General features: G+C 42.6%; 2 protein-coding genes across 5 annotated transcripts; both read right to left on the bottom strand.

Moving 5' to 3' along the window:
* Positions 1–613: 613 nt before the first annotated feature.
* LOC133136873 (interferon regulatory factor 4-like) lies at positions 614–10,967 on the bottom strand. Of its 3 annotated transcripts, none has more exons than XM_061254700.1 (9): positions 10,926–10,967; positions 10,204–10,452; positions 9,060–9,246; positions 7,361–7,452; positions 6,377–6,515; positions 4,886–4,993; positions 3,659–4,015; positions 2,113–2,225; positions 614–1,429 (listed from the first exon to the last, which is right to left on the bottom strand). In XM_061254700.1, the coding sequence occupies exons 2-9, from the start codon at positions 10,441–10,443 to the stop codon at positions 1,283–1,285; spliced, it is 1,383 nt and encodes a 460-aa protein (XP_061110684.1). In that variant the 5' UTR covers positions 10,444–10,452; positions 10,926–10,967; the 3' UTR covers positions 614–1,282. The 3 variants fall into 3 exon arrangements, with proteins under 3 accessions (XP_061110684.1, XP_061110685.1, XP_061110686.1); XM_061254701.1 differs by having other exon boundaries at positions 7,361–7,449; XM_061254702.1 differs by having other exon boundaries at positions 10,204–10,403; positions 10,926–10,962.
* Positions 10,968–12,515: 1,548 nt separating this feature from the next.
* On the bottom strand, positions 12,516–22,009 carry LOC133136875 (dual specificity protein phosphatase 22-B-like). Of its 2 annotated transcripts, none has more exons than XM_061254703.1 (7): positions 21,901–22,009; positions 18,422–18,455; positions 18,089–18,171; positions 17,244–17,293; positions 14,769–14,843; positions 13,302–13,473; positions 12,516–13,042 (listed from the first exon to the last, which is right to left on the bottom strand). In XM_061254703.1, exons 1-7 carry the CDS (start codon positions 21,919–21,921, stop codon positions 12,911–12,913), a joined length of 567 nt encoding a protein of 188 aa, XP_061110687.1. In that variant the 5' UTR covers positions 21,922–22,009; the 3' UTR covers positions 12,516–12,910. The 2 variants fall into 2 exon arrangements, with proteins under 2 accessions (XP_061110687.1, XP_061110688.1); XM_061254704.1 differs by lacking the exon at positions 21,901–22,009 and adding an exon at positions 21,271–21,518.
* Positions 22,010–22,347: the final 338 nt, after the last annotated feature.

Genomic DNA, 22,347 nt, shown 5'->3' with positions numbered 1-22,347 from the left:
GGCGGCAGTGCTACCCACTGCACCATCCGTGCCGCCTTAATTGAACATGTCCCCTGAGTAAATTATAATTGTAAAACAACCTTTTTAGGCAAAGTCTCAAGAATAGTTTTGCCCATCCATAACATTATTTGTGTGCCTACAGAAAAAAGTTATGGTTTGTTTATGCAGGAGAAACGATGCATGTCCTTTTCTGCAACCCTAACAACAATACACCATTAGAATCTTAAATCCGATGGATAAAATGTTCTTCAGTTGGTAATATCTTGCCATTGGCTGCCTGTGTTCTGGGGTGAAGTTAAGTTGTCTGTCTTGAGCCATTGTTTGTCTTTGGCAGGTCCCATAAGGTACACTAAGGGACTGATTGGACAGTACTGCTCAGAGAACCTTTTTAGGTGGGCTCCTCATTTCATGAACAAACAACATTCTATCAATGGTCTCTCCCAGTGAGTATGTTTTTGCGCTTTTGGATTTTGTTCGAGAGAAAAACCTTTTATATGCCACCTAATGCTTATGATTCATATTATCCAGAGAATGTATATAATATAAACGATTTTAAAGGGCGTGAGAGATATGAGTGATAGATTAGAGTACACAGATGAATTCCATGCATGTATTTTGTAAAATTATTTAATAAAAAATTAAAACACAATCACATTTGCATACTGTACAGTTATTACAATTTTCATTTAAAAAACGCAAACATACATCTCACATTAATATTCAACAATACAAGTAATTCAGTTCAGTGACATCCATGTTGGTTGAGGAAAGAGTAGACCCAAACTAATGTAAGAGTAAAGCTTCATCTATGAAAACTGACTGATAGACCACAGAGAATCCAGCCATGCTTTCATCATCAGAGAGAGAGAGAGAGAGAGAGAGAGGTTGGGTAGAAAGGAAAAGAGGACAGAGAAGGGAAATGACTGTGAAAGGCAAAGACAAGGTGAGAGATAGATTGGAATGGGTTGGGGAGAGATAAGAAAGACAGGAAGAGAAAATGGAGTTAGGAGGTAGGAGGGAAATTGAGAGAGGGTGAGACAGGAACACAAGAGAGAGAGAGAGAGTGTGAGAAGCAGGAGTGAAAGGAGAGAGAAAGAGAGAGGGAAGGAGAGGTAACAAGAGGGACAGAGACAAAGTGATAGCCCTGCTTTTGTCTCTCCAAGCCCATGGCTCAACCCGGCCCCCGAGACCCAGCGAATTTGTGACATGTCGATGAGAACTCCACATCTGAGTTCCAGCCTCAGACACTGGAGCGCCCAGCATCCGTACAGCGACACTCCGGTCACTCCTGCATGGGGCGGTGCTGGACGGGCCTCTGGTAGTCCTCGGTGGGCGAGGCCAACTGCTTGGGCGTCTCGTACCCACGGCCATAGTGCCCGCCACTCTGCTGGGCGAAGTACAGCAGCTGCTTGGCGAACACAGGCTCCACCTTCAGAGAAATCAGCAGGAACGTGAATCAGACATTACTAATTGATCTTTCCGTGAAAATACTACACCATGAATCACTGTGGTGTGTGGGGAAGACCCAGTGCTTCAGTGAGTAATCAGAGCTCTCAATAACTCACTGCAACCTTTTACACACCAACACATTTCAATATCATTTGGGTGTGCTGGTCCTCACACTGCAGTTCCTTGAAAAGGTGGAGATGATGTGTCAGGCACTAAGATTGTAAACTTTAATTGATAGACACAATTGTACGATGTCACCAAGCATCAAGGTACCAAACATCCTTGTATGGTGTAATACGTATATGGTGTGATCACAAGAACTGGCATGAAAATGTCAACATAATAAAGATGAATAATGGTAATAAGTAAGAGACATCTGATTTCGGGGAAGAAAGGATTATAATCGCATAAATATATTTTACAAAGAATGTTTTCTGTCAAAAGAAAAGCTCCAGACATACAACTCATGGCTTGAAATAGAGAATGGGTATGATAGAGATGAAGGCCATACACAGAGCTAGCTATCCCCATTATGTTTAGCCTTCTGTGTATTTCCTGTTTAATGGTATGTCAACGTGGGGCAAAATTAGCTACTTTTGAAGTTTATTTTTCTGTATGGATGGTCAGGTGGCTTACGGAACAGCCGAGTTGTGTGACACGTACCTGGGCAGTGATCAGCTTGCTGTGCCTCTGGGGGTCTGGGTACTCGTCCCCAAAACAGAGAACCACCTGGAATTTGGGTGGTGGGCGACCTTGGTAGGCATAACTGTGGAGCTCTGAAGGGTGTAGACAGAGGAGAACAGACCAATGAGGAACAGGGAAGACCCAATGGAACAGATATACAAGCCTGGCTGTAGAGTACACTCTCAGAAAAAAGTACATTTTTGTTCTTCAAGCATCAAATTTCCCAAAAGTACCCTGAAAGTACAGTAATGTTTTCTTAGGGTATAAATGAGCAAGCGAAAAATGTACACATTAGTTATATATTGCTTCCTAGGGGCATTTATGCACCACAGAGGACCACCCCAGTGACAAGCATTTGTACCTTTATAGGCACCTATATTTCGGAGAGTGTAGCTAAGTCCCCTCCATTATAGTGGATGGAGTCTCTTATCTGCTTTCATTCATTGGTTAATTGGTCATTTTCTTCTTCTTTAATTCAAAGGAAGACCAGAAAAAGAACCATGAAAGAAAGGGGAAGTCCAGCAGGTTTCTAGAGAAGGCTGTAATGAATGGTTATTTGCTGCCAGGTCTCTGTTCCTGTGGAAATCATGACTGATCACCAATCCTGCAGTCGGTGAACAGGGGACAGGAGCTGACTGATCTTTGGGTGGGTGGGAGAATTTCTAGCAGCATTGTCTCAGTGTCCTAACTTCCAGAGTTCCTGAACTCCTAAAGCCTTTAAATGTGTGACAGGCACATGGACAAGAGAGACAAAGGCAATCCTACCTGAGCAACAAGAAGACATTTCTATCATATAATTCTGATAAACAAATAATATAATCTATTTATGAGATAAACACTGATCTTTAAGCAATGACTCCTCCCTGTCTGCTCCATGCAACCCTGCTCAACCTTGAAATAAGAAAAAAATATATGTAAACTAGCTAATGACTAATCTTCGGTTTCTTATAGCTGCCTCACATGTAGGGCAAGCCATGAGCCAGGACGATCACTGTGGTGAGAAACTGTTTCACTTTTCCCTGCAGGCTCTGAATGCACAATTATTATGAGTGAAAGGTAACAGCCACAGGAAGTACCTGGGTGGCCCCCTCAACCCACCAAAGGGGCCGTACTCATGGGGGATATCTGAATTCTCCAATAGTATACTAGAGTGGAGGTGACTGACAAATATAGTGAGCACTTTAATAGGTATTCATTAGATTTATTTTTTTGGCTTATTAAGTGTTTTTGCTCCTGTAGCCTATCCACTCAGAGGTTTGATGCTATTCTGCATACCACTGTTGTACTGTGTGGTTATTTGTGTTACTGTCACCTTCCGGTCAGCTTTGGTTAAGGCTAAGGTACATGACTGGGACCCATAAGGTTGATGGTTCAGCACACAGCTGTTGGGCCCTTGAGCAAAGCCCTTAAGCCCGCATTGCTCCAGGGGAGATGGCCCCCTGCTTAGTCTAATCAACTGCAAATCGCTTTAGATAAAAGTGTCAGCTAAAAAACAAATAATTTTAATGAAGTCTGTTGGACTCACCGCTGAGGAACTGCTGCGTATCAAACAGCTTACAGGTCTGCTCCTTCTCCAGCTTGTTGGGTTTATCGGAGAATGGAGCCAGGGGCCCCTCCCAGAAGACCCGGCCCTGGCACAGCCGCTTGGCGTACAGGCCGTCCGGGGTCAGCCACAGCTGCACGCCCCTCTCCAGCGCCGTCTGCAGCTTCTCCGCCCCCTTCCTCTGGGACTGCGGGTACGGGAACGGGAGGACCACCTGGTCCATGCTGCCGTAGAGACGGTCCTCCGGGGACGTGGAGATCCGGCAGCCCTCCTGGCTGGTGGTGGTCACCTCCTTGACCAGGGAGTCCCGGTAGAACAGGGAGACGTGCAGGCGGCAGTCTGGGTGCAGGTGAGGGAAAGGGAGGGAGGTGGAGTGAGGCATTATGGGTACTGTTTAATTCTGAGCTTGGAACAGTTTTACAGTTTTCTACCGGGACTAAAACAATGAATAAATAAGCTAAATATGTGGACGTCACGAACACCAACATTTTGATGGATTCTCTGTATTTTCCATTGGCAAATAAATAAAATCAGCAGTAAGAACTTTTACAACTTTTATGCCACAATATTATGCCACAAAACACTGAAGCTAACTAAGGATGTTTTACTGTTTTACTGTGTTTAGTTGGCATTTCCACATTTCTATGAAAAATCACTCAAGAAAAAATATCCTAAGATGCAATGGTGTCATGAAATAGGATTCAGGATTTATCTTACATAATAAAAGCCAGGCTTATATGTTGAACTATTTCAAGGAACTATTTGAGGCCCCCAGTTTCTTGATAATTAGACTGGACAAAGGAAATAATTTTAAAAAATGTGGAAATGGGGAACTACTGTAAATTTGCCATACAAAGCAGCACTGTCTTTCCTTGTTAAACAGATAACTACTTAGATAAGCTTATTCTTGTAGCGCCAGGCAACAATACGTCTCATTGAAACACAGAGAAAGTCGTTTGGCAAAAAGATCAATAGAATCTACAGGTATCACACTTTAGCTTAAAGAATTTAAGCAGTCAGCTTTGGAATTGAACTCCAGTGATACACTGGGGTGAAAACAGGACCCTGTTAACTAACAACCGATTATTATTCCACCAAAGTCGCCCGATTTCAACTGTGTGAATGATTGTGTGTGTGTATTTGTGTGTGCTTACCTGTATGTGTGTGTACATACATGTGCGTTTGTGTGTATATGTTTCAGCTCTTTACCGGAGAAGGCCATGGCTTCAGCTGATCTCAAGTTGGGGTCTAGTGAGAAGGCTGAGGGCTGAGACTCATTGGGGGAGCAGGTGTAGAAGGACCCTGTTATCTGATACCCTATCAACACAAGGAGAAATAAGGCATTATTAAAACAAATAACCACTTGTCCTTGACCCCAATTCAGTCAAACTGATATTGACCTACAAACTGCCTTTATAGCATGAAATAATACAAGCCAGTTTCATACAACGTAATCCATACTTAGGTTATTACTGTGAATGTTAAATATGCAAGAAAAAGATGGCAAACAAGAGACCCTGAGAGTTCTATTCAAACCCAGTATTCAAAGCAAACTGCTGAGAGGTGAATCCCTCCTTTGTCTTCCTGAGACTTTGAGCTTTGATATGATGTTACCGATTCAGATGAATGAGGAAGTCATTGCCCATTACACGGCATGGTCGTTATTATTATTTTACACACTGTCTGCAAACAGGTTCCTCCCACATTCAAGCAGAAATCTCAAAAAAATTCCCCTTCAGCCTCCATACATCAGCCTTTCAGCAGGTATTCTGATCCTTTCCGGATCTTCCACACCTCCACTGTCCACATGCGGTTAGTTTTTGATTACCAAATGCCTTCATTTCTGCAGGACAGAGCTTCGGAAATTAGGTGGAAAACAATCTAGAGAGTAGCCATTCCATGCACTCAACTTTAAGTTACGCAAATGTTTAGACTTGTCGGGTACCCCCAAGTACTGGAAGACATAGTTTTAAAATGAGGAAGTGGATTGCTCTGACATTTTATTGAGCATGAGGCAATACCCAGCCTGCAAAATCAGGGTGACTGCCTCTCTCCTCCCTGCACAGTTGCCTCACCCAGTCCCAGTCCCAGTGCCTGTCTGTTTTGGCCACAGGGTGGAGGAACGAACTTCCAAAAGCGGTGAGGACAGCAGAATCATTCGCCATCTTCTGAGACTGAAGACCCACCTCTTCAGATAGCTTCTTGGTTCCTCTCAAACCACCTCCCCATAGCACTCACCCAAGGTAGCATAGACCGTATTCTTCAGAGGAATTCAACTCTCTTTAAGTCACTCTCAACATTTGACTTTCTACATAAACTTTAAAGACTTTAATGTAATGCAACGTAAAGTATGACAACAAAATAACACGAAAGCCCACAGCACACTGAAGACTCATACTGAAACAAGTATGTCAGTTTGTTCTCTTGAGCTCAATAATCAAATATCATTGAGTGCAATCTAAATATTTACTGTGAATATACCCCTGCCATACTCACAGGGGCGCCACCAGAGTTTTTTGGCCCCATGAAAAGATTTAACATTGGGCCCCACCACCCCAAAAAATCAAATAGACACCCCGTCCCCTCCTCTTACAGGAGCCTTGCATGGACATGAGGCCAGTTAGTCATCACATACATTCTCACAGGAGATATGCAGAGCTGCATTTGTCCCCTGGGGCTCGCAGACCCAAACACCCTTACCATTCTCACAAGGCAGCCCCTGCCAGGGCAGGTTCCTTGGGGGGTAAGGGCACTGGCCGAACGGGAGTTCTGCGGGGTTCTGTGGCTCTGGTGTGTAGTCCCTCCACTCTCTCCTCTCATGGGGAAGGTAGCCGGGCACCTGGGCAAGGAGAGGGGCAAAACTAAGCTTTAACACAGACCCAAACAGCCAATCAGATGGCCAGCTTCTGCATTCCTTCCATCCTCTCTGGTTCTCATGATTCCAGTCAGAAAGGAGTTTTCAGCAGCATCGCTTATGATTATTCATGAAGAGGTGAGTCTCTGAAAACATAACTCCCATTGGCACAATGTCCTTGGACACACCCTTAATGAATATTCATGATAGTAGAAACTTTCAGGTTTTAACAGGTTTAACAGTTTTCAGGTTCAATCTAGAACATATATTGGCTCGGCAACAGTGATGCACTAGTTTTGGACTGCTTAGTGTGACCACAGGATTGATTCACAGGTCAATATAGGTTTAGATAGGTCTCTAAATAAAAAGTATCACTGTTAAAGCCTCTAATACATTAATCAAATTATATAATGTTTTAAAATCTTATATTACAACCACAATATCTTCTGGTATCTTCACTCATAAAGATCTTCTGACATAAACACCCAGTAAGTGGGTATGGCATAACATTTATCATCAATGAGAGTGAAGGCCTTTTTGGTAATAACTGTACAGCAGTAGCGCCCATTGGGAGGTTTGTAACTCTAAACAAGACCTTATTAGGGCCTGCTCTATTGCACCCACTGTTCACCTGTTCAGCTTCCAGTCACACTGCACATATCCATTTCTCCTCAACATGAATCATTCCCACATGCAGCTCACAGAAACCCATTCCCTCAGGTACAAAAGTACAACCAAGAACCAAACCCACAACCAAACCAAACCTAACAACTGGCTCCCAAGCCCAGCTCCAAACTGTTAGCTGACGTGGTGCGGGTGTGTGGAGTCACCTGGGTCTGCAGCTGTGCATATGGAGGATGCATGGAGTAGCCCTGAGGGTTGATCTGAGCCGCTGGCTCCTCCAAACTCATCGCTTTGGCTGCTGGAAGAAGGAAGGAACATCAGCACACTGTCAGTACTGCCCGCGACACCTCCCACTCAGCCAAGAAGAAACTTCAGGGACAAGATGCAATCTAACCGCAGTGCACGTCCTCCCTACTTTTTCATTCGCAGACAGAAGTTTTAATATTACTTCACCTGTTCTACTTAAAGTTTTGTTAATTAATGATAATGTGTAGCAAGTAAATACACAAACAACTGCTTCGCAAAAAAACACAGAGTAAGATATAACGACGACACGAAGGCAGAGAAATTCATTTAAGAGCGAAGTCAACTATGGCACTTTTAACTGACCCATGTCATAACAGTGCTTGCCAACATGCATGGCACTTCTTAACAAAACACGCTACTGGTACTGAAAAAACTTCTCACAATAATTGCATGGTCCAACACAAAGTGTGTGGTTGTTACACTGAGCTGCATTTGCTCTGACAGCGTGTGAGAGAGCGCTGAGCAGAGGCCCGTCAGAAACGGCAGTAAGCACAGCAAGACAGGGCAGCTGGGCGATCGTGTGAGCTCATATGCGCTTGGAGCTCCGCAGTGGCGCGTTTCGCACCGCGCAACCGAAGCTCGCTAAAAAAAGCTCTCACAGAGCACGCATTGGCTTCCTCTGCACCTCTGCACTTCCTGCTTCAATGAGCGTGATCAAAAACAGGGCACTGTACTTCTGACGTCCCAATCAGAAGTCAAATTGCATGCTCTCTCGTAGTAGCCTATAATCTCTGGTCATTCATGCGCAAATACTTTTTAGACCATATACTGCTGCACTATATAGCCAGAGGTCCATCTATCACGTGTTTAGTTGTCCTGACAACCAACAATCTTTTGACCATTACTTTTAAGAGTTGTTTGTGAGATTTTCATGTGAATTTAATATGGACATATTCACTAAAGTGCAACATGCATCCATCATAATGTACAGTTTTATTATTTGCATGAATCCCATTAATATGGTATTTTAGTTATATTATTAGGCAATTACAACTGTAGAATTATTAGTGTACATATTGCTTAACAGATTGAGATGTAACTATGAGCAACAGCTGATTTCAGAGGCTTGCGGTCGTAACAGTGGTGGCCACTAGCGGAGTGAGCTGAAAACATCGATAAGGTATAGCCAAGAGTGGTCCAGACCAAACTTACGAAAGTACCACTTACAGAAGGTATACTTAGCTAAGAACGTTTCGGGAAACACGCTGAAACGTTAAGGTAGAGTGTAAGGTACAAATTACGAACGACGCAGCGTTAAGACGGCTTCGGGAAACGCACCCCAGGACAATAAAGCAATGAGGAAAACCCGGAAAACTTAATGGGCGCTAGCCCGAAATATGGAACACTGGAGCACGGGAAGCTCAACAAAACACATTGTTTAATGCAACGGACTGATGTTTTGATATTTACGTGCTCCAGCGCTCCTTATTTCGGGCCACACACACACACACACACACACACACACACACACACACACACTCACTCTCAGACACACACACACACACACACACACACACACACACACACACACACACACACACACACACACACACAGTGAAATGCAGTGCGTAGATAAGGATGAATCTGCTGGGTGCTTGCCTCTTTTAACACCTTCGGGAATGATCCTGTACACTTTGTAGGGATCGGATATGTCCAGCTGGCTCCTCTCCACCAGCTCATGGAAGTCATTGCTTTTGTTCAGGGCACAGCGGAGCCGCGTCTTCCAGGTGGGAGGGTCAGGCTTGTCAATCCCCTCTCTGAACTTCCCTTTGAAGAGTGCCCAGGCCTGCGATGAACAGCCAATCAGTTACAGACTATGGAGCAGCAGCTTTTCCAAATATTACCCACACAGCAAAGTGTTCAATCAATGCTTACAGAGTCGCCTACATATGAGACCTACGGTACTGCATCCTATTTTACTCATTAGAGTTGAATTAACACTGGACATTTTACTGTGACGTTAGTCTCTCAAATAAATTGAATACAGAAATATATTGTAAGCATACCGATATTTTAAAATATTGCTAAATATCTAATATTTTCAAATACATTATTTTTACAAAATACATTGCAATATCTGAAAATGGTCATTTTTCTTTGCTAATATATCATGACTTGTGGCAATATCATGCTAATATATTTTATCAATGTATTGCAGTATAACGTAGCCTAATTCTGTAAAGGGAGTGACGGTTTTGGAAGAACTGGTCCAGCTTTACATGTACTGTTGCCTACTGTGAGCGCAAATAAATCACATGGTCTTAAAAAGGACATATTATAAATGTATGTAATCATGACGACGACAGTTAAAATTCGTATAAAAAATCGTCTGCAGTTTGCACCTGTGGCTGAAACAATCGTTTCATTATTGCGTTCACAGAAGACAGAGCCACACGATTCTTATGTGGTTTAGCAGTTCAGAATAAAACCCACACCGCCAATTTTAATATTCTCCTTTTTTAACTGCTCAATTTCGTCAAGCAAAAGTCTTGACAAGAGGTCATAAAACAATGTGTTGCCAACTGTGGAAAAGGGAAATGAAACAAATGTAGCAAAATCTGCCCTTGAACGATAGTATCCACTTAGGTCTGCACATCTTTTCAGTATCGGTCAACTGACTGCCCTCACACAGAACTCATCGAAAGTGGCACCAGTCATATAGACCTAGTATTATCGCAGTGACATCTACGCAAGCTGTATCGTAAGCACGCTGCTGCATGCATTGGCTGCAATAGGGCCATACCTTAAAGAGCGCGGCATCCTCGTTTCTGTTGTAGTCCTGTTTGCCCGCGTGCTTCCACGGGATTCTGAAAATGGTTTTGTCGTCATTTTCCCAAACCAATCCGGGGTACTTTCCGCTGTCAATCTGGTCAATCAGCCATTGTCTAAGCTTGCCATTGCCACAAGAAACTGACGTGCCGTAGTCACTCTCTAAATTCATATCTGTCAAAACGCATGCAACAGAATGGGTACATGGAGACATGTTGAACACCTGCAAGACACAATTATGTCAGCCAGGGAGGATGAACGTTATTAAATTAAGCCTGAGCTGTCAGCCTGCATGCAAAATAGGAAAATGCCTATACTTCGACCCAGCATATCATTCGTTTACAAACAGTGTCTTCAGTTTTAGTTAATAGCAGTGCCGTGTTACCTAACCCAGCACACTATATAGCGTAATTAACAAGTAAATTATAACATGGTATAACACATTAGCCTATTTTAGGCTTTTTCATCAGCATCGATTGACTAATATGGTAACACAGTAGTTTTTATTATGTAATGCGTGGATGGGATAAAAAGGTTGTGCTCTTTCATTTAACTCCCAGATCATTTTGTATAATTTTTACATAACGACTACCATACCACCGTTTCCACTACCATTCTGCCTGTCACTCACTAGAACAACCCGCAGGGGCATATCCACATGCTCTCTGCTCATACCACGGAGACGAGCTTTCTTACCTTTGAAAGTTAGAACCCGGCACGCTCTCAGTATAAGCACACTCAAAACAACATTAAAGGAGGAACTTAGTGCTCATTAAATAAGCGTTGGGGTTAGGGGTTGGTGGGTGGGGGGTGGTTGGGAGGAGCTTCGTTGAAATCAGCATCGCTGTCTGGTCAATGAAGTTCTCTGAACCTTATCGCGCTTTAGAAGCTACAGAAAACACAAGGGAAATCCCTCGCTAACGGCAAATTCAAGCCGCACAAAAGCAGTGGAACAAACAATGCGCTATTTTTGAAATTCAAAACACATTTTTTAAGCTTGTTGTTTTCGACTAATTCCCTGACAATTTATTCTTTTTTTTTTTTTCTTTTTTTTTTTAATGACCTAAATCTTTTGGACCATTTCATGATCTGTTCTGCCTGTTTAAAAACAACAACAAAAAAAACAAACAAACATGTACGTTCATAGAAAAGTTATCTATTCCTAAGTGTGCCAAAGAGAAGTTGTCTAATGTTTCTTTCTCCCTAGATAGTTACGCAAGGGGATCAAACATTTGACTTTTGTAATATTAATGGTCATCAATACATAAATGTATAAGGACGGACTCCTCCTGCTGGCCAAATACTGTAGCTGCAACTGCTATCGAGTCTAGTCTGCAATGATTCACAACCGACCAAACGTTCCCATAGTTTAAACAGTAGGCCTAAAGACAATTCATCAAGAAAGCAAGAAACAATCACAACAAAACATGCTTATAGTACTTATTTCAGGGCAACATAACATTTGGGACAAATGGATAATTGAACAAATGGATAATTTGCACTTTCCATTGCTTAAACTTGCATTCCAGCACTTTAAGTGACTTTGAATGTGTCAACTAAAAGCTTCAATGAACAGAAAATGTAGAAACGTGTATTTTTTCTATTCTCAATTAACAATACTTTCATGCCAGTATCATAACCAATATCATAAGTACATTTTCGGCATGTCTATGCAAACACTATTTATTTGCCTGCTCTCCCCTGAAGATTGTGGTCTTTTGCCCATTGATTGCCCCACATATTATATGGATACATTATTAATGGTACAATTATCCTAGTTGTGTAATATCATGCTAATTGAATTTGGAAAATACTCGTATCCATAGGAATATAAGTGTATTGACCTGATTAATATGCCCAAATGTGCCAGCCTTGGTAGAAAGTAGAGATTAACTGGTATTACATATCAACGAACCACAATACTGCATACATTACACCCACAAAACCATACAAATATCACCTAAACGCAATAAATACCATAATTATTTAATTAATTAATTAATTAATTATCCTAACCCGCTTATCCTGAACAGGGTCGCAGGGGGGCTGGAGCCTATCCCAGCATACATTGGGTGAAAGGCAGGAATACACCCTGGACAGGTCGCCAGTCCATCGCAGGGCACTCCCCCCTGCGATAATAATAACCATAATTATTTGACATGCGAAAATGGAAGCACTATGACTCTCCATTGAACAAGAGCCTGTTCTGTTCTTATGCAATAACAAATATTTACTCACACTACAATGTTAGTCAATAATTGTACAGTGTAAATTATGTTGTGATTCCAGTCCATTTTATTTTATACTTAATACAGAAACAAGTGATTTAAAACATTTTTATTACAAAAAGAGATATAGAAATGACAAAAGCACATCCAAAATATCCCTCAGATTCTTTTTAAATTATTATTATTTTAGAAAATATTGCACATTTTCACACTATTCAGGCAGTAGCTTCAAGCAGAGCTTTCCCACACAAACGCAGCTGAATATACACACAAACAAGCATGTGCTTCTTCTATTTTAACCCTCATCTCCAGCATAAAGGACCAAACCCTGAGGGTCCTGCACAAACGCTTGTACAAACACAGGAGAGCTACGGTAGAGTAACTGGCTCTCCAAACCCTGTAGCAGGCTGTGTGTGGCACCATTCTGCACATCCGGGGCTGTAGGGGGCAGTGTCAGGTGTACTTCATGTCAAGAGAGGCCAATTCTGTACTGCTGGCCTTTGGCTTCTGTGCCAATAGAAGCTGGATCTCCACGTCATCATTAAAGGGGGTCTCTTTGTATGTCTCCTTCAGCCAAGTCCGAAACTGGGGTAAAAAGCAAAAGATAATAATAATAATTAGGACAAAAACACATTTCAAATACATTTGTTATACACCACCACTGTAAGATCACCAGTGATACACCACTGCGGTAATGTCACAAGCGTGCGTCACTACTGTTCTGTATGTCCCAAGTGATACAACACCAGTGTTACATCAGAAGATCTCTTCAGCACCAGTGCAGTGACAGTAATTGAGATGACTCCAATGAAAGACTGAGATGATGGGCAGTCGGGACACTCACATGGATGGCCTGCGTGGTCTCAAAGTCCTCCAGCTGCCTCAGAAAGCCCATGTTGGGGCCGGCGCAGGGCCGGGCCACCCGGACAGCCGTTAGGGCATCCTGCCATCCCAGCCCCGTCACGGTCATCAGGTACGCCACCACCAGGGTGACACTGCGGGACACGCCTGCCAGACTGTGTGTGAGTGTGTGTGTGTGTGTGTGTGTGTGTGTGTGAGAGTGTGTGAGTGAGTGAGTGTGTGTGAGTGAGTGAGTGAGTGAGTGAGTGAGTGAGTGAGTGAGTGAGTGAGTGAGTGAGTGAGTGAGTGAGTGAGTGAGTGAGTGAGTGTGTGTGTGTGTGTGTGGGAGAGTGTGTGTGTGTGTGTCGGTGTGAGAATGAGAGTGGGTGTGTGTGTGAGAGTGTGTGTGTGAGAGAGTGAGTGTGTGTGTGAGAGAGTGAGAATGAGAGTGAGTGTGTGTGTGTGTGTGTGTGTGTGTGAGTGGGAGTGTGTGTGTGTCGGTGTGAGAATGAGAGTGGGTGTGTGTGTGTGTGTGTGTGTGTGTGTGTGAGAGTGTGTGTGAGTGTGAGAGTGTGTGTGTGAGAGAGTGAGTGTGTGTTTCAGTTTGAGAATGAGAGTGAGTGTGTGTGTGTGTGAGTGAGAGTGAGTGTGTGAAAGTGAGTGTGTGTGAGAGAGTGAGTGTGTGTGTGTGTGTGTGTGTGTGTGTGTGTGTGTGAGAGAGAGAGAGAGAGAGAGAGAGAGAGAGAGAGAGTGTGAGTGTGTGTGAGTGAGTGTGTGTGTGTATGTGTGAGTGAGGAGTGAGTGAGGATAAGCAATAGTCACAGACAGAAGAGGCGGAAGTTAGGACAAATCACACTCGGGAAAGAGAAAGAGGGAAAGGGAGAGCGCGAAAAAGAGGTGGACTGTAAGAAAGATGGGAATAACCAATATTCACAGAAAAGAGATAGGAACAATAAAGTGCTCCTGCTCTTTTAAACACCTCCTATTTAATGACAAAGCTAACGCAAACCGACTGTAATACTCCTGAAGATGTAGCAGAGTTGTCACTGTCTTAATGTTTGTGGAGCGTTCCTCAGCTTCCTCTGTTGCAGGAGCACATGCAGCCTATTTGCCTACCAAAAGCCAAATTGGGAAGTTCAAGAATAGATTAACTTTAGCACCTTTTTATCTATGTTCTCACAAGGCTACGCTTTGGTTCACTGAGGAGATGACGTTGCTCATCGTAATGCTGTCGTTCTTCTCTGGGGGAGTCCACTCGTGTAGGTGGTGGATGGTGTCTCAGAGATGGTGCCTTGGGGCCCAACCCTCACATGGAAAGCCCCTTCAGCCATAACGTCAATCCTGTACATTTAACATGCCTCCCCCCCACGCCCATCAGCTGTCCATCACACATGTCCAGGGGAAATGGTGTGGGGTGGAAGGTGATGGTGGGATGGGTGGGCGGTTGGGGGTCCGGATTCCACGCACTCACCAGTGGACCAGACAGCCCTCCCCTTTCAGGCGAGACTCGTGCATGAACGAGATGCTCTCTTTGAAATACTGGGTCCTGTGAGCATGGGGGGAAATTCCAGGGTTACAACACTCCCTCCAGATTTCAACATTGGGACCAAATAACATTCAGTACTGTAATCCATCGCCAAACAAACAGCTACTAAACAATGAGGATGACAACAACAATAATAATTCCCAAGACACAGTGGGTTAAATGAATACACCAACATTTTGGGAAATATACCTTTTTTCCGACTTACCAAGATGTTCGATTTCATTTTCATTTTAGTGCATTCCATGTTAGCATAACACGTTAGCTTAGCATAAATATTAGAGGAGTCATTTGCATTCTTCTTCAAAGTGAAGAAATACACCTTACAGCAACTTCAGAGCTGTCTTATTTACACAAGGTATCATGTGGATTTGAAATACACGTACGGGGAAAAAAAGTTAGATGGTTGAAACTATAACTGCAGAACACATATGTATCCTTGGCTTCAAGTCTTTATGCTTAGCTAACACGTAATGCTAACATGGAAACCGAGCCAGTGAATGCACAAAATGAAAATGAAATCGAACATCTCGTTTTGGTAAGTCGGAATTTATATTTCCCAAAATGGTGTATTGGTGTATTCCTTTAAAATAAACTACATTTGTGCATATTTGAAATAACCCTGTTATTTTACACATTCAGATTTCTAGCCCTTAGTAAAACACCAGCGAGTTTTTGCCAATAAAATGTGGGTTTTTGATACTGTTCACTCATCCAATTTTGCAGTAGGACTGGCAGCTAGTCCATGTTGGCCTACATTTTTCTGTGGGATGAGGCCAGACAGGGAGGTAGCAAGTGCGATCAGAGCAAGGAGCAAATATGGTGGTCTGTGCTATGCTGTGCTGTGCTGTTCTATACTGTGCCTATCTGTCAAGCAATACTGTTCCACCCTGTTCTGTTCTATGTCCTGCTAATATTGTGCTACTGTTGTCCCATGTTGTGCAGTTTGAGCTGTTATGCGGTGTTGTGCTGTTCTGTGCTATGCCATCCTAATCATAGTGTTGGTCTGTAGCGGCCTGTAGTGTAATGGTTAAGGTAAATGACTGGGACACGCAAGGTCGGTGGTTCTAATCCCGGTGTAGCCACAATAAAATCCGCACAGCCGTTGGGCCCTTGAGCAAGGCCCTTAACACTGCATTGCTTCAGGGGAGGATTGTCTCCTGCTTAGTCTAATCAACTGTACGTCGCTCTGGATAAGAGCGTCTGCCAAATGCCAATAATGTAATGTAATATAATGTAGTTATGTTATGCTCTGCCTTTCTGTGCGGTTCTGCGCTATACCAATTTCACGTTATGTTCTACTATACTATCACGCTGGTCTGTGTGGTTAGGTTATGTTGTGCTATGTTATGCTATGGCACGCTGCTCTGTGCTGTGTTATGTGTTTTAATGTTATGCTATGCCATGCCATGCTGTGTTGCACTGTGCAATCCTAGGCTGTGCTGTACTATTCTGACAGAGGTCTGGGTGCAAGACTGTTGAGCTATAAAAACAGGGCTGGGCTGAAGATGAGGCTCTGAGGCAGCACAGAAAGCTTCCTTCCTGCAGAGGACAAGCCGAACCCTCAGCAGGAAGCCTGTGTCTGCGTCTGTGTTTTTTTTTTTCAAATGTACTTACACACACACGTGCGTGTGTGTCTGAGTGTGTGCGAGCACATGTTTATCTTTGTGTGTATGCCCAAGAATACACGTGTGCAAATGTGTAAGATATCATCAGTGATTATGTGTACATGCATGGGTTTCTGATTTTGGTGTGTGTGCGTGTGGGCAGGCCTGCACGATTATATTAATCCATGACATGGGTCATGGCTCAGTGCAATCATTTTTCATAAAAATTAATGTTAAAAAGGCATTTCACCATTTAGATAGATAGATCATTACATTTATATCGCGCTTTTCTAGACACTCAAAGCACTTTATGGTGATGACGGGAAACTCAACCATCACCAATGTGTAGCACCAACGGTGATGCACGGCTGCCATTTTGCACCAGAACACTGACCACACATTAGCAAAGGTGGAGAGGGAGAGAACAGTGTATTGCCAATTGAATCAGGGGATAATTAGATGGCAGGCTGAAAGATAGGGCATTCAGCCCTATCTTTGAGCAGAAATACATTTTCCAAGTGCATTTCCCATTTTTACATGACACACATACTGTAGAACTTGAGATAGCTCCTCACTTTAAAAGATGAATATGTTTGGTAGCATGGCTTTGTATTGACTCCGACATGCCTATATATATGAAGATTCTTAGATGTTGCATTGCAGTTGCTCAAATAGATGAAACATATTTTCTAGCATATTCCTGCGATGAGATGCAGTTATGAGGCTGAGTCTAGGCCCAGGGGACTGAATGGTCACCCACGCATGTGCATTACTACAACTGAGAGGAGTCACTCACAGGTTTTGTGTGGGCAGATCAGCGGCTGGAATACAAAGATATGTCATCTCCTGTGGGCGGAAACAGAACGTGTTACACACTCTTACACACTCACTACACACCTCTGCACACTTTACACGTAGCTACAGACAGAAAACTGAATGAGGAAAAATGACATGTATTGACATTAAAAAAAGCAAACATCCAAGCTGGTTACTTCCTTAAGAAACGCCTGCTCCACCTGCACACTACATAATCAGGAATCACAATAAAAAAATTAAAAAAATTTTAAGAAAAAAAAAAAATGGGTGGGGTCCAAGACTGTGACTATGTACTGTACCAGGGAACCACTTGTACCCCAAAATCCTTATGTGCAGAAATCTGCCAAAAACTGTTCATCAACCGTGCAGAGGGGAATGGAACACACAGCCTCATTTAATGGAGAAAAACACCTGAACCTGAGCTAGGCTGCACAACCATAATGTACATATATTTATTTTGGTTTTGGTTTTGAAACCTACGGCAACATGATTTAAGATCACAAAATGGAAGCTTGTTTCATCCAGCCCATTCACCTGCAGGCCCATCCTAGGCGTTCAGTTTGAAGAGAAGGAAAAACAAAGATGAAACACCTTTTCGGGTGAGACTCGATTTGTATCTGGCTTCTTACGGTAAAAGCTGCACATAGAGGAAGGATGTCCATTTGACTGTTACAATCTGGGAGAGGAGATAAAGTGAGGTGAGTCTGCGAGCGAACAGATAAGCGCGTCGGTTCCCGGGAGACCTGCCGAGAAAGCGCGAGACGGGCAGGCTGCCGTGTCATCCGACCCCTCCCAGCCCGCAGGCAGACAGGTGGGTGATCGTACCTGTAACAGGGGGGAAGCGCTGTCGTGGATGGACAGGATGTGAGTGATATTGTGTCTCGAGAGCTGCTCTCGGTCTCGCGCATCTGTGAGGCAAAAAAATAATAAGAATACAATGCAGTCAGTCTGCCACTGGACGTTTCACATACTGCACATATATCCAGGCTGATGTACATATCTCATATTATTGTATAATATTGTTCATATGAGACCGCAGGTTGTAGAATACTAAAACAAAAAATGACTAATCAAAGGTTACTCATTTTTGAAAGCCAAAAATTACTAACCGCAATTACCCTCACAATCGCTCTGCGTCCAAGCTGGAAATAAACCTACCTTTGAAGTTCCCCAGGAACAGCCCAGGTAGGACCTGAAAAACGCATACAAACATGGTTCCATGATTCCCTCAAATTAATTTCCAAAATTCTTCAATATTTCATTGAGCCATCCATTTATGCAATCTGACATCAGACCATGAGTCTTCACAGGATCAAGCATGTCATCACTTAACTGTATTTAAATCCCTACAACTATATGTTCCCGATCACTTTGAAATTTGGCACTTGAATCAAAACTCAGAACAATGTCCACAATCTGTTCTCCCTTAAAACCAACATCCAACTGTTCAATACTTCCAAGGAGAAATGTTTCAGCAACTTCAACCACAGATTTGCACTGTTTTAACAGCTCAATCAAACCTTGGTGATTAGGCTTAATAATAACAAAATTCCCTACGACAAATCAAATGCTGAGTGTGTTTCCTTTGTGACTCATGAGTCTTTCTTCCACAAGTGCAACTTTGGCCAAGCAACAATATATTTATATATACAATATAGAGTATGCCAGATGACAAACATTCCTTGGGATTTCGACATCTGACTGGCAGCCCTTCCCAGCATGCATTCTGCATCCCCTGGGACCACTGCTCTTAACCTACTGTGCTGTTCTATAAATAAATGTATGGTCAGTATATAGTACATACATAGTAACTAATATCAAAAGGAAGACGCTGGATTTAAGGTATGATAGCTAAGACTGCATTTTCTGTAGTCTGATTTTAGAGCAGTCATCTTCTTTCTCAACCTCTGCAACCACTCTCCAAATGCATTATATGGTAACTATAAGGTCACTATGCCTATCAATTGAAATCAAACAAAATAACTGTGGTGATTACTGGAATGCAATGTAATGGGACAGCACAAGGAACAACCTTTCAGTGTAAGGTTCAATTAACACCTGATGTAGCTAATATTTACACGTACAAGTGAAACTCGAAAAATTTGAATATCGTGCAAAAGTTCATTTATTTCAATAACTCAACTTTAAAGGTGAAACTAATATATTACATAGACAAATTACATGCAAAGCAAGATATTTCAAGCCCTTATTTTGATGATTATGGCTTACAGCTCATGAAAACCTCAAATTCAAAATCTCAGAAAATTAGAATATTACATGAAATCAATCAAAAAAGGATTTTAAATACAGAAATGTCGGCCCTCTGAAAAGTATAATCATGCATATGTACTCAGTACTTGGTTTGGGCCCCTTTTGCACGAATTACTGCCTCAATGCGGCGTGGCATGGATGTGATCAGCCTGTGGCACTGCTGAGGTGTTATGGAAGACCAGGATGCTTCAATAGCAGCCTTCAACTCTTCTGCATTGTTCGGTCTCATGTCTCTCATCTTTCTCTTGGCAATGCCCCATAGATTCTCTATGGGGTTCAGGTCAGGTGAGTTTGCTTGCCAATCAAGCACAGTAATCCCATGGTCATTGAACCAGGTTTTGGTACTTTTGGCAGTGTGGGCCTGCTGGAAAATAAAGTCAGCGTCTCCATAAAGCTTGTCTGCTGAAGGAACCATGAAGTGCTCTAAAATTTCCTGGTAGACGGTTGCATTGACCCTGGACTTAATAAAGCACAGTGGACCAACACCAGCAGATGACATGGCTCCCCAAATCAACACTGACTGTGGAAACTTCACACTGGACTTTAAGCATCTTGGATTGTGTGCCTCTCCATTCTTCCTCCAGACTCTGGGACCTTGGTTTCCAAATGAGATGCAAAATTTGCTCTCATCAGAGAAGAGGACTTTGGACCACTGAGCAACAGACCAGTTCTTTTTTTCTTTAGCCCAGGTAAGACGCTTTTGGCATTGTTTGTTATTCAGGACCGGCTTCACAAGAGGAATACAACATGTGAAGCCCATGTCCAGGATCCGTCTGTGTGTGGTGGCTCTTGATGCATCAACTCCAGCCCCAGTCCACTCCTTGAAGCTCTCCCACACTTTTGAATGGCCTGACAATCCTCTCCAGGATGCAGTCATCCCTGCTGCTTGTGCACCTTTTTCTTCCACACTTTTTCCTTCCACTTAACTTTCTATTAATGTGCTTTGATATAGCACTTTGAGAACATCCAACTTCTCTTGCAATTACCTTTTGAGGCTTTCCCTCCTTGTGGAGGGTGTCGATGATGGTTTTCTGCACAACAGTCAGGTCAGCAGTCTTCCCCACGATTGTGAATTCTACTGAACCATACTGAGAGACAATTTAAAGGCTCAGGAACCCTTTGCAGGTGTTTTGGATTAATTAGCTGATTAGAGTGTGACACTTTGAGCCTACAATATTGAACCTTTCCACAATATTCTAATTTTCTGAGATTTTGAATTTGGGGTTTTCATAAGCTTTAAGCCATAATCATCAAAAATATAAGAAATAAAGGCTTGGAATATCTCACTTTGCATGTAATGAGTCTATATGATATATTAGTTTCACCTTTTTAGTTGAATTACTGAAATAAATTAACTTTTGCATGATATTCTAATTTTTCGAGTTTCACCTGTATGTAGCCTATATGACAGCATCGGCATGATTACACAGCTGTTTCAAGACATAATCAATGGTTCATTCCAAACTAAATAAAGCAAACTAAACCACGTCCAGTGGAGTTATGAAAATTGCAGCTGACAAGTGCAATTTTTCTAAGGACTGCTCAGCAGGTGATTGATAGGAGACTGCAGTGGCATCTTGCCGCTGGAAGGCTGAAATACGGCAAACTTAAAACTTAAACGGGGATGCCTAATTTTCTAATCATACGCCAATAGCGGGTTACTCCTGTACCAGACCACAGTGGATGAAGAACAATATACGCGAAATGTGTCAGCAGTTTGGCGACGAAACATTCACAATTATTCTGAGAACCATGTCGAGGGGGTTCCAGGCACATAATGCGTGATCTCTTATCAGCACTAATGTTTCAAATCAGAGCGAAGCACTTGCCTTTTCGGCTTAATTCAGAGCACTAGTAAACTACAATTAGACTAGCCTACTGGTTTCGGGGTTTGAAGCACGCAATTACTTACCAAACAAAAAAAAATTAAACAGCACGATAAGCTATTCGAATACACAGACAATTCACCGCCTACCAGTGAACCGAAGGAGTGGATGTCAGTGAAAGATAAATAGCCTTCATTACACTGTGACCGAAATGCTAACACACTTCTCTAAAGACATGTTTTGTTTTTCTATACGAAATGCATAGCCTAATCAGCGATGGAGGAAAAAACGAATAGGCTATCATAATGTTTTCCTTTTGGGTCATCATTCAATAATCTACTTGACCGTGTTTTTTCGCCACCGTGTCTTTTTAGTAATATAGCATCTAGACAAATGAATGTACTACATTTGGGTTTGTAGCCAGGGGAAATACAACTTTAATACCATTTCACAGAGAAAAGTAGACTATAAGGCACAACTGAAAGAATAACACTACTTAAGCACCGGTAGAATTGATCAATCAACAAATACGCGAAGTACCTTGTTTACTCCGTTTCCCATCTTCACTATTGGCGTTAGTTTTATCTTAAATGCTACAAACGATGCTGAAATGTAGAGCAAAATGACTCACTATCGACGAGCTTATAAGCCCACTACTAATTCACCATTCAATTACATTCGGCAAACTCCTCGATACCGACTGTCAAGTCTGGTTTGTGAGGGTTCTTGGGATATGTAGTTCTTTATGTTAATATTCGCTTTGGGTGACTTGACGCGCGAACTTCATTTACCAGATAAAAGAGAGTTAAAGACGGCCTCGTTAAAATGTATGCGCGTGTGTAGGATAGTGATGCCAAGTGGAGACGATGGCAATATTGACTTCGAGGCCGGTTGTGATGTCACCCTGGTACTAAATGTTCCTGCTTATGATACATTATGCAATATACAAATAATATATATATTAATAATGCCTAATAGTAATGACAC

Source organism: Conger conger, chromosome 9, assembly GCF_963514075.1.
Source record: "Conger conger chromosome 9, fConCon1.1, whole genome shotgun sequence".
Taxonomy (NCBI): domain Eukaryota; kingdom Metazoa; phylum Chordata; class Actinopteri; order Anguilliformes; family Congridae; genus Conger; species Conger conger.
Note: the sequence above shows the minus strand (reverse complement) of the source record. Positions and strands in the feature narration are given on the sequence as shown.